Below are 14362 nucleotides of genomic sequence, written 5' to 3' on the forward strand. Positions count from 1 at the left end.
TTTTTTTTTTTTTTTTTTTTTCCTTTTTTTTTTTTGTACAACGGTTTATAATACATTTGAAATCGTTCGGAATTGCAAACTAGAACGGCACGCTACTTCCGAGGAAAGAAAAGAAAAACAAAAACGTTGACATTGTGCAATTTGCTGCCCCAATTTTCAGCGGCAGTAGTCCCTGCATTTGCTGTGTTTCAAAAACGTGGATCTTAAGAAACACGTAAAAGGAGGAAAAAGAAGGCAAAAGTTGGCAGACATCCAGCATCTCGTTTTGTGTGATTTTTTTTTTTGTTTGTTTCGTTTTTAAACAATGCGGATGACAATTTCATGATTAAAAATGCTTTTTTTGTGTGTGTGTGTGTGGGGGTTTTTTTTTGTGTGTGTGTGTTTCTCTCTCTCTCTTAAAATAAATACATCGTATCCGACGCTTGATCTGGTAAAACTCAGCGGCTGACAGCGCTGGGAGTCCCCTCCTGCTCCTCCTCCTCCTCCTCCTCACGGCGTTTCGAAGCCCGCCACGCGGTATCCCGTTTGGTTGGTGATCACGCTCCCGTTCTGCCCCTGGGGCGGCTGCACGCTGTAGTTGGCACCCATCCACGCTGCTGACGACTGCGTCTGACTGTCAGGGGTTTGGGAACAGAAAAAAAAAAAACCCAAACCCCAAACAAAAAACAAACCCCAGTTCGTTAGGTAAATGTGTCAGGAACGAGGGAGAATTAAACAGAGACGGTGCCCGAGTGGGTGGTGGGGCCGTCCTGGATCTGCACCATCCCCATCCCACGTCTTGGCAGCTTTTACGCTGCTACCGGCTCTGTCACCTCCCTGGGGGGGGGCAAAAAACCATCCCACACCCCCCCCCAAATACTCACTTAAAGCCCTGCTGATTCCACGCTTGCCCGTACATCCCGTAGGCGGGGACCTGCCACCCGTTGGGCACATACTGCCCGATCTGGGCGTTGCCGTACCACTGGCCCCACTGCCCGTAGGCCGGCGGGTAGCTGATCTGGTTCTGCAAGGACAAACACCCGGGGTTAGTTAAGCGGGGCCTAAGCGGGGCCTGATTTCCATCACCCGCCTGCTGAGTCTGGCTTTGAGGGGGGTTTATGAGTCTGCTGGCTAAAACAAGACCGTAACGGCTATGCAAACGTTCCGTTGGGCACTCCTTTTGAGTTTAATTACTAGAGCGTTTAATTACTAGAGCGTTTAATTACCAGAGCGCCCTGTTGCCCCCCCAGTCACCGATATAGTTGTCATCTCAAATATCCGCAGAGATCCAGGGAACGGGAGCAGCAGCTCCGTCCACCTTAGAAGCTCTGCCAGGGGCTGGACAGAATTTTGCAAGCTTTCTCCAGAATTTTACATCAGAATTTTTCATCTAGCCAGCACGTGCACAGCCTTTACAGCCACTTAACGGGGTTTCCAGCAAAGATTAATTTTTAGCAGAAAAGTTCTGACCTGCTGGACCGGACTGATCATGTCTGGTGTCTCCTTGCCCCAGTAGCACTTCACTACGTGTCCTTCTATAGTTGTTCCATTGACGGAAACGATGGCGTGCGCAGCGCTCTCATGAGAGTTAAACCTGTCGAAGTAGAAGTCATGGAGATATAAACAACTCGGTGAGTGACAGCCAGGAGTAACCCTGAGAGATCTGGGCTCTGTTGGGACGCCAGCCTGGCTGCAGAAACTTATCTCCTGTCACCCTCAGAGCGGGCAGCAGGGACGCTACGGCCACTTTTCCTGTCTCGGTGTCCTAATTCTCCCTCAACAAACTGGAATATTCCAGCGGCAAGGAGACCAAGTCAATTTACAATGACTTGTTGTGATCTGTTATCTGGTATTTTGTTACCTGTTATTTTTGTTATTTTGTTATGGTCAACAAAGAGATGAGGATGCTGCTGGAAAAGACTCTACAACTCCACCGTGTGCCCCAGTAACGCCACTGTGAAATTCCACACGAGGAACAGACAGGGCTCTCTCCCTGCACCACACTGGACCGGGTTCAGGGGTTTTTCCTGCTCCTGCCCGGAGCGTTACACACCGTAACTCTCCGCAGATCAGGCTGCAGTCAGAGGGCTGCTTGCAAAGCGCAGCCTCCGGCCAGGCACACACCCACCCGTGTTCCACCAACACCAAAAGCCTGCGAACCCGTAATTCTCCTTAAATTCACCAACAGGCAAAGCCTACCGTACAAAGGAGTAGCCTTTATCCGGGAAGACTCGAATTTCCATTATCTGCCCGAAGGGAGAAAAGGTCTGGCGCATGAGCTGTTCTAAAGCAGGAAGAAACAGAGCAGCAAAATGAGGCGGCTGCAGTTGTTATTCAGAGAGTTTGAACGCGATGGGGATTTGAAGCCACGATACCTGTCAGTCCCGAAGTAACACCTCCGCAGTACACAGTGCAGTTGCTCGGGCTGGACTGATTGACCACATCGTCGTAAGACAGTTGTTTGGCGTTTGCTTAAAGAGATTTTTACAGAGCTTTTCAGTGGATCGGACACACATTACGTAGAAATTCTAATTCCTGGGTGGCACGAGATGTCGAGCGCAATCTGAAAACACCTATCAAGCAGGTCCGATATACTGAATTTAAAACGGCTCTAATGGAAACGCTTTCTTTGGCACAGTCCTACTTTGTATCACAACAGAAAGCCCTAAAAGCGAGGGAGCAAAGTTAAAAAGCCAGAGGGAAAGCAAGCTTCCAACCTGAGCGCACAGCAGCCAAAAGCGTCCCCCCCGCAGCGGTAACACAGCCGCCACAGCTCAGGGAGCTGCTTTATCTGGGAGGTTTGAAAGTGTCTGAGAGCGCCTCTGCCTTTTGTATCCGCCTTCCCCTCTCTCACAATCTCTGTGCAGCTCACACCCCTGTCTCTTCCTCCTCCCGCACATGGTGGGAGGTTTGCAAAGATGCAAATAATGGAGAACCTACTTTCATATGTACTCTTTGGAGCCGGAGGTTTTCTTGTCGCCCAGTTTGTTCTGATTTGCCTTCCACCGAGCCACTGACCACCCATCTGCTGAATCGCATTCTCTGCGTCCTGTCCACGAGAGAGAAGAAAACCCCACCGTCTGCATCTCCTCCTTTTGTGACACACCCCCCTGCCCGCCATTTGCAACGTGTCAAAGAAATCCTCCTTCAAAAGAAACACAGAATCCTCCGGGTTGGAAAAGCCCTCGAAGCTCCTCCAGCCCAACCATGAACCTCACCCCGACCCTTCCCAACTCCCCCAGATCCCTCAGCGCTGGGTCAAGGATGCTGTTAGGCCTCACTGAGTGCAACTAAGAACCCCCTCGATATACGCCAGACGTAGTGTCGCTCTGTCACGTCTGTACAGCGCGGGCTGTCACCTGCCACGTGCTTTAGAAATGCCAAAGCCATAGCAGAGTGTCTCAACAAACAGAGGGAGCAGCTTCTCCCTTGGCTGGCAAGGAAACTGAAGCAGGAGAGATGGGGGTTGACACTATTCCTTCCCCGAAGCAGCTGCTGAAACTCATCGTCTGCTGTTCAGGGGCGCTCGAGACCGCGCTGCCGCTTACTTACCCATTTATTGAAGAAGGAAACGAAGCCATATCCTTTAGATTTTCCTGTCGCCATGTCCTTAACCACACGCGCGTCTCTAAAAAGCAGAAACGAGAGCCAGTTCAGCGCCTTCAAAAGACGACCTTACTAAAACGACAACTTGAGTCACACGTACAGCTTATTTTCATGTTTCACCTTTACTAACGTCAACTGTTTATTGCACCAGCAACACAGTCAAAGCAAAAGGCTTCTTTTCTAAACAGAACTTTACTAATGCTTTGCCAGGTAGTAGCAAAATTAAACTTAATTGTGTAAACATGCAAATCAATAGCTTCTCTAACAAACGTATGTACTTTACGACAGTTGGCTCCCGCTTCAAAATGCTTTTACAGACTGTTAAGACACAAAGCATGGTCAAAGCAGCTATTCAAAAGAATCACTTAAGGCATGTAGCTGACTAACATTAGCTGAATGGCTCTCTTTAACCATGCAATTTTTAAACTTGCTATTTGCCAACACATTCTACCTACTCATTCAAAATATTAAAATAGAAAAAATGAAAAAAGATAGGAATTAAAAGGCATACGTCGCCTGTTAACTGAATTCTTTAATTTTCTCGGGTCAATTCGTTACCCCCTTTTTGGACTGTGGGCAGCTGTAAATTTTGAGAGATTGACATTTTCAGAAATTATTGAAGAAAATAAAACACCGAAACATTCATGTCTTAAACTACATAATACACATCATTTAAACTGCATTTGTACAACAGCAATCATACAGGACTGATTGGAATCTACAAGATATTAAAAAAAAAAAAAAAGAAAAAGAAAAAATAATTTATAAAAGTAAATAAGAAAACTACAACGTTTGTCCACTGTGAACTGTAGCTTGTAGTTAGCCATGGCAATTCTGTCCATTCTTCAGAGACACTCTGCAAAATAACCAGAGCCCTATTATTTGAGATTGAGTTAAAAAGAGATCCCAGCTACAAGAGCTAAACCCCACTTGTGGAACGCCACTCTACAGTGTTTCTCAGGCAATTTGCGTACAAGTTAGCTGAGGGCAAGATGCTCTCGAGTACAGGCCACCCTCTCCTCCCCTCCTTTGCCCCACACATACAGGCATTAAAAGAACAGAAACAACAACATAAAACCAGTCAGAAAGTCATGCAGTGTAACTTACGGCTGTATAAAATACTAGGGTTCAGAGAAACTAGCGTTAACATGTGCACAACACTGAGCATTCCAAGACTGGCGAGAAAAGTCACAATGAAGAGAAGGTTCGTTAACACTCGGGGTTTTTTTTTTAAGCCTTTACAGTAACTGCAAATGCTGCATTCATTGTAAGCCTAATTCTGGCACGTGTTAGCCCACAGCGCTGACACCATCGCCGAAGGGTAATCCCTCTCCCAAGGCTACAGCAGAAATGTTATTTCTTCCCTCTTTGTGAGACACCCCCCCCTCCTCCCCCCTTCCCCCTTTTTTCTTGCCCCCTTCCTGGGTTAGGTCAGAATTTGGGTCATATGTTACAAATTGCCTGAGAAGAGCCACTTTGGTAAGCTTAGATTGCTTTGCTCTGAAGAGCCTATAGAGGGAGGGGGGGAAAAACTCATCTCTACTTACCCTCAACTGAAAACTTTGAAAATAAAGACTTGAGAACAAGTGAAAACATGCGTACAGCAAGCATAAAAGGAAACCACAGTGAAAGTGTGCTTTTACAGTGATTAAAAAATCCAGATGCAAAGAATTACCAAAATTTCTTATGCGCTAATCATGCAGTAGTTCAACCTCGGTGTCATTAAAAAAAAAAAAAAAAAAAGCTCAGTTTAGCACCAACAAAGACAATGTTAAAAAAAAAAATAAATAGATCAGGAAATATTCCATTAGCACCACATTTCCAGAAACTAGTCACTAATGAAGAACAGGTAAAGTCAAGTAACTTCATTCGACCACTTAAGAAACAGTAGCAATATTTTTTCAGGTTAAATTTAAACAAAGAGAAAATCGAGGTCCCTTCTCTAATCCCTCAGTTTTGGACCTAGAGTTCAAAAGAGTCATTACGGGGACAATTCTTAATCTACTGCTTTTGTGAGGGGAAAAGAACGGAGTTTCATTTTGGACAGTCAGTTTGAGGCAGAGCAAACCGCGAGTTTGCCACGTGCCAGCTCTACAGCTGCGCACCCAAAAGCAAAAGCATCGCTCCCCCTTCCCCGTCAGCATGCAGCGACAGCTCTGTGTCCGGAAAGCTCTTCTAAGAAAAAATGGGAAATGGGCATGGCCCCCAAAATACGGACCGTGGTCCGACGTCTGCTGAGACGGGACACTCCCCCAGCTGAGGTTCAGCCGTCACTTTTTGCTTCAGGCTCGGGAGGGGGTTTGTTTTTTTTGGGGGGGGGGGGGCTGGTTTGTAAAAGGTGACTGTTCACGGAACTGTCACCTCAGAAACCCAGCGCTGACTCAGGGAGGGGGAACTCTCTTTCACAGCTCCCCCGCAGCCCCCCCAACACTGTCTATCACTGCCTCCCTTCCGCGCTCGCTCCAGCACTTCAGCTCTCCTGTAGAGCCCCTCGTCCCTTCCATCCAGACCACATTTGGCCAGAGGATAAATTGACTCTCCTTAGGAGTCCGACCCTCTGCATTTCCTGGATGACAATTACAAAAGATGCAGTCAAGCATTATAGTTGTCTGAAGCAAGTCACATTCAGATCACATTTAAATTTTTTTTTTTTTTAAAACCTTATCATAAAAGGAAATCAAGCTGGCATTAAAAGAGTAATACACTGGACTCTGAGGGGGAAAAAAAAAAAACAAAAAACAAACTTACTTCAATTAAATGCTTCACTACACAACACTCCAAAGCACTCTATGTTCTCTTACATCACCATCAAGAAACTTCAATGTCCAGTACAGACAACACTACAAGGAAAATTAATGGTTTACATTTGGAGGATGGAATGAACGAACCGCTCCTTACTCTGCTACACCCTGAATACAACCAAGCGGCAGGTGGAGACCTGCGAGCACCGCTCCCCGTGTGTAACATGTTCACCTGTTACACCACCGCTCTGCACCGCGGGGACCAGTGCAACTCCTTGACCCGAGATGCCCCATGGTCTGGGCCAAGCCCTTCAGGTCAAGGGTTTACGCTTGACCCGGTGCCAAACGCTTCGAGGCCACTCTAAGCTGCAGCCTCCGGGCGCCCAAACGAGTCTTGTGCTAAAAAAAGGTTCATTTTGTGGAAAATGGGAATTTAACTGAAAAAAAAAAATAAGGCAAAACCAAAAACATTGGCTACTGGTGGCCGGCACACCACGGCTAACAAAAAAATCCACAGCCTCTCAAAGACGTGAACGTGCAAACGGACTCGGTCACAAACTGAACAGTGTGATGGTGATCTGATCGCTGAGAGGGCCAATGAAATGCAAATCCCAGGTTTTAGAAGTCAATTTTTTCCAGCGTTGCTTTGCCAAAGGAGGCAAGGAGTATAAAACCAAAGCAAGTTGGATACAGCTTTTTAGTAAAGCAGAACAAACTACTATAAAGGAATCGGGTTACACATCCCTGCTTAATGCCTGGCCGTTCAGACTCAAGTCGCTGTATGAACAGATGAATGTATATTCCTGCACTGTGACAACTCTCTTTTTTTTTTTTTTTTTTACTTACTGAAACATAAGGCTGCCTCCATTTAGGAGAGATAACTTTTAGTTTATTTGCCCTAGGAAATTACTTACGATATTCTTCCAAACGGTGCAAAAGCTGCTTTTATATCTTCAGTTGTAATTTCTGGACTGAGGTCTCCGACAAAGACATGGAAATGGTCTTTTTGGGAAAAAAAGATAAAAAAGGATCTTAGCGTTTGAAGACGACCCCTGAACACACGCGCACACACGCACACAGAGCGTAGTAATCCCACAGAGCACGGCCTTCCAGTCATTATTAAAGACTACACGAAGACCAGAGTTTACTATGAAACAGAATTTACTGCTGCTCTAACAGATCCTTTGCTTGGCAGCGCTACAAAGTCAGTGATTTTAAGGATACTACAGTGACACACAGCATTTACGTTTTGTATTTTACGCTTTGCTTTGAAGACCAGTCAGCATTTACTGTACGAAGTCTGAAACTATTTACTTAATGTGCCACGACTACACGAAATTCTTTCGCTCTGCTCACTCGTATTAAGCTTCGACACGGCGGGAGATCACTAGCTATTCAAACTCTGATCAGCTGAAACATCTAGCAGTTTCAAGAAGCGTAGGATAACACTCGTTCTAGAGCAGGAACGTGTTTTGAACCTAGCCACAATGTCCGGGTTAACATCACAGGTCGTGAGAACAAATCAAAAAAATACCTTGCCTTGCAACAGTTTGCTGTTAAAAGCATTTGAGTTCTCAAAAGCCAACAATTTTGGTTGCCCAGCCAACACACCATGTGAATCCATGTGAATTCAATGTATGTGAATCCATGTGCAAGTCAACTAAGACTGAAGGCAACAGAATGGAAACAGTAATCCCTTCAATTTATATCAGAGCCATCAAAAACACACACCAAAGAGAAACAAAAGTCCTGTATCTAACGAGTTTTCTGTTATAATCCAACAGGATGTCACATCCCAGCAATACACAGACTTATTTGTGCTATGAAACTCGAGTTCACTCGGAGGCTGATGCAGTTTAGTCCCACCAGCTAATTCAAAGCCTGCTGAATGAAAAAAGCAGCGATCTGTAGGCTCGCTGTGAGCGACGGAGCCCAATTCTGGGAACAGCCCAGCTACGCCCAAGGAGCCTGTGTGCAGGAGTGCCTGCTGCAGCCTTGCGGGGAGCTGGCTGCTCTGCCTCCACAGCAGGGGACAAGGGGGCTTTGGGCTTTTTTTCCACAATGGCACTGGTAACAAACAGCTGGAGTTAGCAGCAGAACTAAACAGTGGGCACTAGATCACTTTCTGACGCTATAGGGAACTGAAAGGGAAGCCTTTACATTAAAAAAAAAAAATTCGTAATGAACAAAAACCCCATAAATAGCTTCAGGTGGTTAGTGAATACCCTCGAGAGATTTCATTTTATGTTTAAGAAGATACAATTACCTTGTGAACGCTGTGTGTTGACAACGGTACTACCTGATGACAAAGATTAGATTTGTTCTTAAGTTTATTAACACAAACACATTAAATAATATCTTAGGATTACGATCAAAACATTACTGCATATAATTGTATGATGCTTACTGTTTAGGTTTAAAAGCTACTTATACAAATCAAACACGTACTCAAAGCGTAAGCGACACTTACTGCTGGTATCTTTCTTCTGGCTGCTGGGGGTCGTTGCCCAGTTCACTTTGACCTCCTGCAAACGTCAGGGTTTGTGTTAGATCAAGCAAATCCCAGCTAAGCTCAGACACCTCCAGCACTTCATTCTGATGCTCCAGGGGCACCAGGAGTGCAAGTTTGGGGTGAAAGCTCAAGTTTAAGACACGTTTCTCGGCATTCCAAGAGCAAAGGTGGGCAACAGACCTGGTCTGGGGATTTGGTTTGCTTGGGTGGGGTTTTTTGCAGGGAGGGGGAGAGGGGGATGTTATCTCGGTAAGGTCAGCAGATATTACTCATATATAAAACAATCCTTCTGCCCGCTGGCTCTAAGCCCTCGCAGTTCTACATCCCCACCTCCCCCTGCATTCACCCAACAACAGTCTGAACAGCTTTTCTTCTCAGTACTGTCACATTAAGACCTCCGTCCAAACGAAGTGACTAACATTTGCAGCGTATCCACTTTGTCTCAAGCGATATTTCACCCGCACCATCTGAGATAGCCTGTTTTTCAACTCCAACTCACCCTGTAGACATGACAGCTTACCTTACCCATTATCTTCCGGCCATTCATAGCAGCCAGTGCTGCAGCCGCGTGCCGGTGCTCATAGAACTCCACAAAACAATACGGATCGTTTCCAGCTGTCTGATAAAAGAAACAACCAAAGGATTACTGATACAAACTCCTTCAAACTGTACCCTCACTATTCTACTCAACGTCTTATCCGTTACATCTAAACGTCTCAAAATGGACAGGCTTTCTTACTCTACACAGAAAGCACAGTCAACGCACTAACAACGCTCCAGGAGGTTCCAGTTCTGCTTTAGAAAGGTGAAAGTCTGGCGAGTAGGAACTTTTCAAATCTGGTCTACAACACGTAGATTAACCTGTTCACTCCCTCTCGCAGCATCCACCCATCCTTAAATTTAACGTCAAATATGAGGTAGAAATGATGCCCAAAGTACACGACTGCGATCTCCAGCTTTATTACACCCCTTCAATGAGGTCGTGCCGTACTTCCAGTGGAATTCTGAAACACGCAAGTACGGCCCGAAGCCATTAGCTACAAGACACATGAAAATCACTAGGCGAAAGCTCTTACATCCATTATCATTTTGCAGTTTTTGCACGGTCCGATCTGGCTGAACAGCTGGAGGATTAGAGCTTCGGTCACATCTCTTGACAGGTTCCCCACATATCTGTAGGATCAAATACAAAGTTAGAATTCATCCCGACGCTCCAGTCGCTCGTCAGTAACTGAGCAAACATGGCCCAACGTTGTTCCCCCAACACCCAACCCACCAGGTCAGGACATCGAAATGAAGCGTGAAGCAGGATTATATCCTGACTTGTGGAGCAGAAATTGTTCGGTGACAGACAGGCCTGTCCTCACTCCCACCCAAGGTCTGCATTTCTAAAACCACACCCCGGTTCAAAGCTGAACAGAAAGCCACATATGGACAACTCGAGCTACCAAAAGGATTTCCGTGTATAGAAATGGCAGTTCTGATAACCACACGCAACCACCGCTCACCAGGCACCGTTTCCCTAGATGCCCGAGTAGCTCAACCTGGTGTTTAGCAAGCACGTTACACAATATTTAGTCAGTTCCTTTTAAAAAAGGACTTATCGTTTCAAAGTGTTAGATCTGCCTGAAACAACCACGGGCACATATGCTCAAGTGTGGGCATTCCTTCAATCCTCCTCCATTTGGAAGGATCAGCCTCCTTAAGCACAAACACAACCCAAACCCCTGCTCTGATTTGGGATTTTGGCATTCTCAGCGATGGAGATCATCCCTGATCCACACGTGCGGGGATTTGTTGTTGTTGTTAAGCCCAAGTCACGGGATTTTTAAAAAAAGCACACACAGAAACCTCAACTCCAAAGGTGTGGCAGCACCCTTCCGCAAAGGAACGTTACGTGGCAAACCACGGCCTCTGCAATGAGCACCTCAACCAAATTGCACTGCCGAAACCACGTCAATAAATCAGCAACCCTCCCTGTCTTGGTGCAAGAATTGTAAAGATGTTGTAAGAAAACAACAAGGCAGCAAAAACGGGAACTTGTTGCGCTCCTTCTGTTGACACAAGGCTGTGAGCAGCCTTCCTGAAGGATGGATGCACTCCAATATTTGGTTTAGCAGAGGAGAGAATGGGAGAACAAGACACACAGCCCCTGTTTTTCTGTCAGAAATGACCCAGCGAGCTGTGTATTAATAGTCTGAACAACTATTTTAGGTAGGACTCAGAAGCATTCTCCTTTCTAAAATCAACACATGCTTCACCAGAATCAGATTGTCACAGGCATCCTCTCGCTCAACAAAGCGAGTAATTCCTGCACTTTCTGACGTGGTTTCTCTCAGCAGAGGAGGGTTCAGTGAGCTTCATTAAGGCAATTAACTTTGTGCTCGATAACACCAGGGACACTCTAGCCTGCATCAAGTTCAACTGGGGGTCATAACTAGCAAGACTTCTTCTCTTGTCTCTTTTTTTGTAATATTCTCACTATTTGGATAATGAATAGCTGAGGCACTAAAGCGATGAGACTCTCACGTGACCTTTTAGGTCTAAGTTTTTTTGTGACTGTAAGTTTCCTAGACAGGGTGTCTACACCCTGACCTTTGCACTAGCGCTGGATTTTCACCTCGATAATCAGACAGGCATCTCCTGAAGCATTCTCTCGGTGAACTCCGGATTTAGCTAGAAAAAGCAGGATTTAGGTAAGCGATTTCCGACGGCCCCATCAATCTCTGCGTGGCCAGACCTTTCAGAATGCATCCTCTCAAAGGATCGACTGCAGCAAGTTATACGTACACATGGAGACAGAGAGAGTATGTGTAACTGCACACTAGATGCTGACCTACTTGCTTCTGCACAAAGGTAAAAAGAAATCTCAGCCCTTCGTGCACAGATGTGGTCAAGATATCCCCTATCGGTCACGCAAGCAGGAATGACACACAGAACAAAAGCATTCTACAGAACGCTAAAAAGAGGGGGAATTGTAAAGCGCATTGGTCACTCAGAAAAACAGCTTAACGTTGTACAAATCGGGCAGCATTTTTCTTGTGTTATTTGTCAGCGTAACCTCATTACCCGTAGCTGCATACATCTGCTGCCTGCTCCTGCAGCCAGCATGTCTGGAGAGGTCTCTCCAAGCCACCAGCTGACAAACTACAACCAAGTCCTGCCATAGTATCAACCGCACCAAGATGGATGGGAAAAACACAGAGCTGTAACCCCCCAACCCCCAGCAACAATCCCTGTGTTCTTTTCTCTGATGTACTCTCTCCGTGCTACCCTCGAGCTGTTTGACCATCTGGAACTTTCCCCGGAATGCTGCTGCTGCTCCCTTTCCAGGTAGCTGGCACACGGGCAGGGTCCAGCATACCCGGACCTTGTCCTGGGCCAGTTACACCAGAAATAACCGAGTACCAAAGTGACCTTGCCAGGTAGGGCCAGCTAATACGGGAGGAGGAGATCCCTCCTGCGTGACAGTCCTGTCACCTCCTTCACCTTTCCCACCCCTCCCTTTCCTGCTAATTGGATTCTCATTAATGAGTCGGTTGATGTTTCTTTGCAGATGAAGGCCTACAGTATACAAGGCAAACTGTGCAGACAACTCCATTTATCCACTGCACAGCGATCAGTATACGGCTTCTTGAAAAGTAATAGCAAACTACTGGGTGTTAGCACTTCTCCATCTTTTCAGACACAAAAAGTGAATTAGAAGTGCATGTATTCCACAAACATCTACATACTTACATGAAAAATGCATACAAGAGACCTTTGTAAATTCAAAAACACTCTCTGCCTTGTAACCGCTCTTCAAATTCATCTTCTTTGCCGTTGAAGAGTGGCTTTCAAGGAAGGTCACTGGCCTCGTGAAAACGAGCTGCCTATCCAGGGAATCATTTACATAAGTAATACAGCTCCTAACGAAATGCCAAGGCTCTAACACCCCCTCTTCAAAGAAACAGGTGACGTGGAAATGGCAAAACCAAGAAGTTAATTCCAACAGCGTCTGGAATCTGTTTCGGAAAAATGACTTAAATCTGCTAGAGGAACTAAAGAAAAAGGCACACAACTTGTAGACCACTTTGGTGGCCCCTCACGATGAAGTAAGACAACACAACCGAGGAGAGAGCCCCGTAACCCACATCCAGATGGGATTTTTGTAGCACTACCTACAGAAATCCTTGTGCAAGCAAATATTTAACACACACTTCAGACCCGAGCTGGGAAGATTACTTTTAGCTGCACTTTCTTCCTTCAAGCTGCTCATTCTAAACCCAATCTGTGAAATTCAGCTCGTGACAAACCTCCGTATGACTTGAGAAAGTCACTCGGAGCGATTCAGAGAAATATCATTCTCGGTACGTTGCCCAGTACTCAGCTCTGCAGCTCAGAAACCCGGCTGTGCTTGTGCAACGAGCAGCACGTGCTCAGGGTCAGATAATTCCTTCCCTCGAGCATACACCGTGTATGGCCGAGACCACCAGACTCCAGACAACTGTTTCATTGGGACAGGGAAAAACATTCTTCTAAATAAACACGCAAATATGCCAACAGGTCTGACCATGTTTGCAGACACCAAGAATAGTTCCAAAAACGCACGCTCTAGAAAGACAACGGGATTGTATACACAGGGAGGCAGACAGTGTTTACCACTCAGGAAAGCCTGGACCAGAGGAGCTGGCGTTAAGTCACGTAAGAGCCTTGTTTTCCTGCAGTCACTCAGCCAAGTCATTTATCAACCCTTGGGGTAGGTGCAACCGCTGTACAAAGGTGAAACTTTCCCCTCGCCTCGGAAAGATTCCCTCTCCCTCCTGTCTTTCCTCCCATCGACTCCTGGACTGAAACAGAGATCAAAGCTTACAAGGAGATATACTAGGAAGACTGGAGTCAAGTGATTTCCCTGATCTAAACGAGGGAAACCACTCCAGATAATGCCAGAGAAAAGGAGAGAAACGCATCAGTAAGATGTGCACAGGAGCTCTCCTGTGCCTTTCAAACAGAGCCAGCTGCGGGAGCAGCAACAGGAAAGTCCAAAAGCCTCTTGACAGCGGCGGGTGTCAGCTGCCTAATACCACCAGAAAAGTTGCTTGTAATTAAAGGAACCCCATTTATGATTTTAACAAGGCGAGGAGCTGCCCTATGGCTACGATTAGTTCCTCGGGAAGTAACAGCCTCGCAGCATGCTTTGAACACTTGGACAAGCGCCGATTTCATAGGCACCCCCCGTTTATTTCCATCAAGCTGTTGAACATCGCAGTGAGGCTCCAGCTGTTAGGCCAGGGCCGCCCCCTCCCTCCCATCCCCTGAGCTGACGGTGCTAACATAACCCAGAGCTGGCAAAATTCTGCCGGATGCTCGCGAAAACGTGCATGGAGGAAGTACCTGGGGAGGGGGGGTGTGTGTGTTACATCTCCCCAGCCCCCTTCCCTCCAGATGTGAGCTGGAGAGGCCCGGGCCGGGGCCAGAGAGCCGATGACCACCACCGGGAAACAACGCAGGGGACAGGAATAGCGGGAGGACGGGCGGAGGGGCT

General features: G+C 46.5%; 1 protein-coding gene across 6 annotated transcripts; it reads right to left on the reverse strand.

The window, feature by feature from the left end:
- Nucleotides 1-325: 325 nt before the first annotated feature.
- On the reverse strand, nucleotides 326-10011 carry TIA1 (TIA1 cytotoxic granule associated RNA binding protein). Of its 6 annotated transcripts, none has more exons than XM_026863054.1 (12): nucleotides 9915-10011; nucleotides 9359-9457; nucleotides 8797-8851; nucleotides 8593-8625; nucleotides 7241-7328; nucleotides 3532-3607; nucleotides 2920-3028; nucleotides 2355-2450; nucleotides 2179-2263; nucleotides 1450-1573; nucleotides 864-1003; nucleotides 326-613 (listed from the first exon to the last, which is right to left on the reverse strand). In XM_026863054.1, the coding sequence occupies exons 1-12, from the start codon at nucleotides 9924-9926 to the stop codon at nucleotides 490-492; spliced, it is 1041 nt and encodes a 346-aa protein (XP_026718855.1). In that variant the 5' UTR covers nucleotides 9927-10011; the 3' UTR covers nucleotides 326-489. The 6 variants fall into 6 exon arrangements, with proteins under 6 accessions (XP_026718855.1, XP_026718860.1, XP_026718856.1 ...); XM_026863059.1 differs by lacking the exons at nucleotides 8593-8625; nucleotides 9915-10011 and adding exons at nucleotides 4097-4165; nucleotides 6334-6425 and having other exon boundaries at nucleotides 9364-9450; XM_026863055.1 differs by lacking the exon at nucleotides 8593-8625.
- Nucleotides 10012-14362: the final 4351 nt, after the last annotated feature.

Source organism: Athene cunicularia, assembly GCF_003259725.1.
Source record: "Athene cunicularia isolate RWA chromosome 22 unlocalized genomic scaffold, athCun1 chr22_part1, whole genome shotgun sequence".
Lineage (NCBI taxonomy): Eukaryota > Metazoa > Chordata > Aves > Strigiformes > Strigidae > Athene > Athene cunicularia.

Coding starts and splice junctions, on each gene's coding strand:
- TIA1 (XM_026863054.1), bottom strand. Junction 8,852..9,358: donor GCCGGAAGATAATGGGTAAG/GTAAGCTGTCAT, acceptor TGACGTTTGCAG/GAGGTCAAAGTGAACTGGGC. Junction 1,574..2,178: donor AAAGGCTACTCCTTTGTACG/GTAGGCTTTGCC, acceptor CTACTTCGACAG/GTTTAACTCTCATGAGAGCG.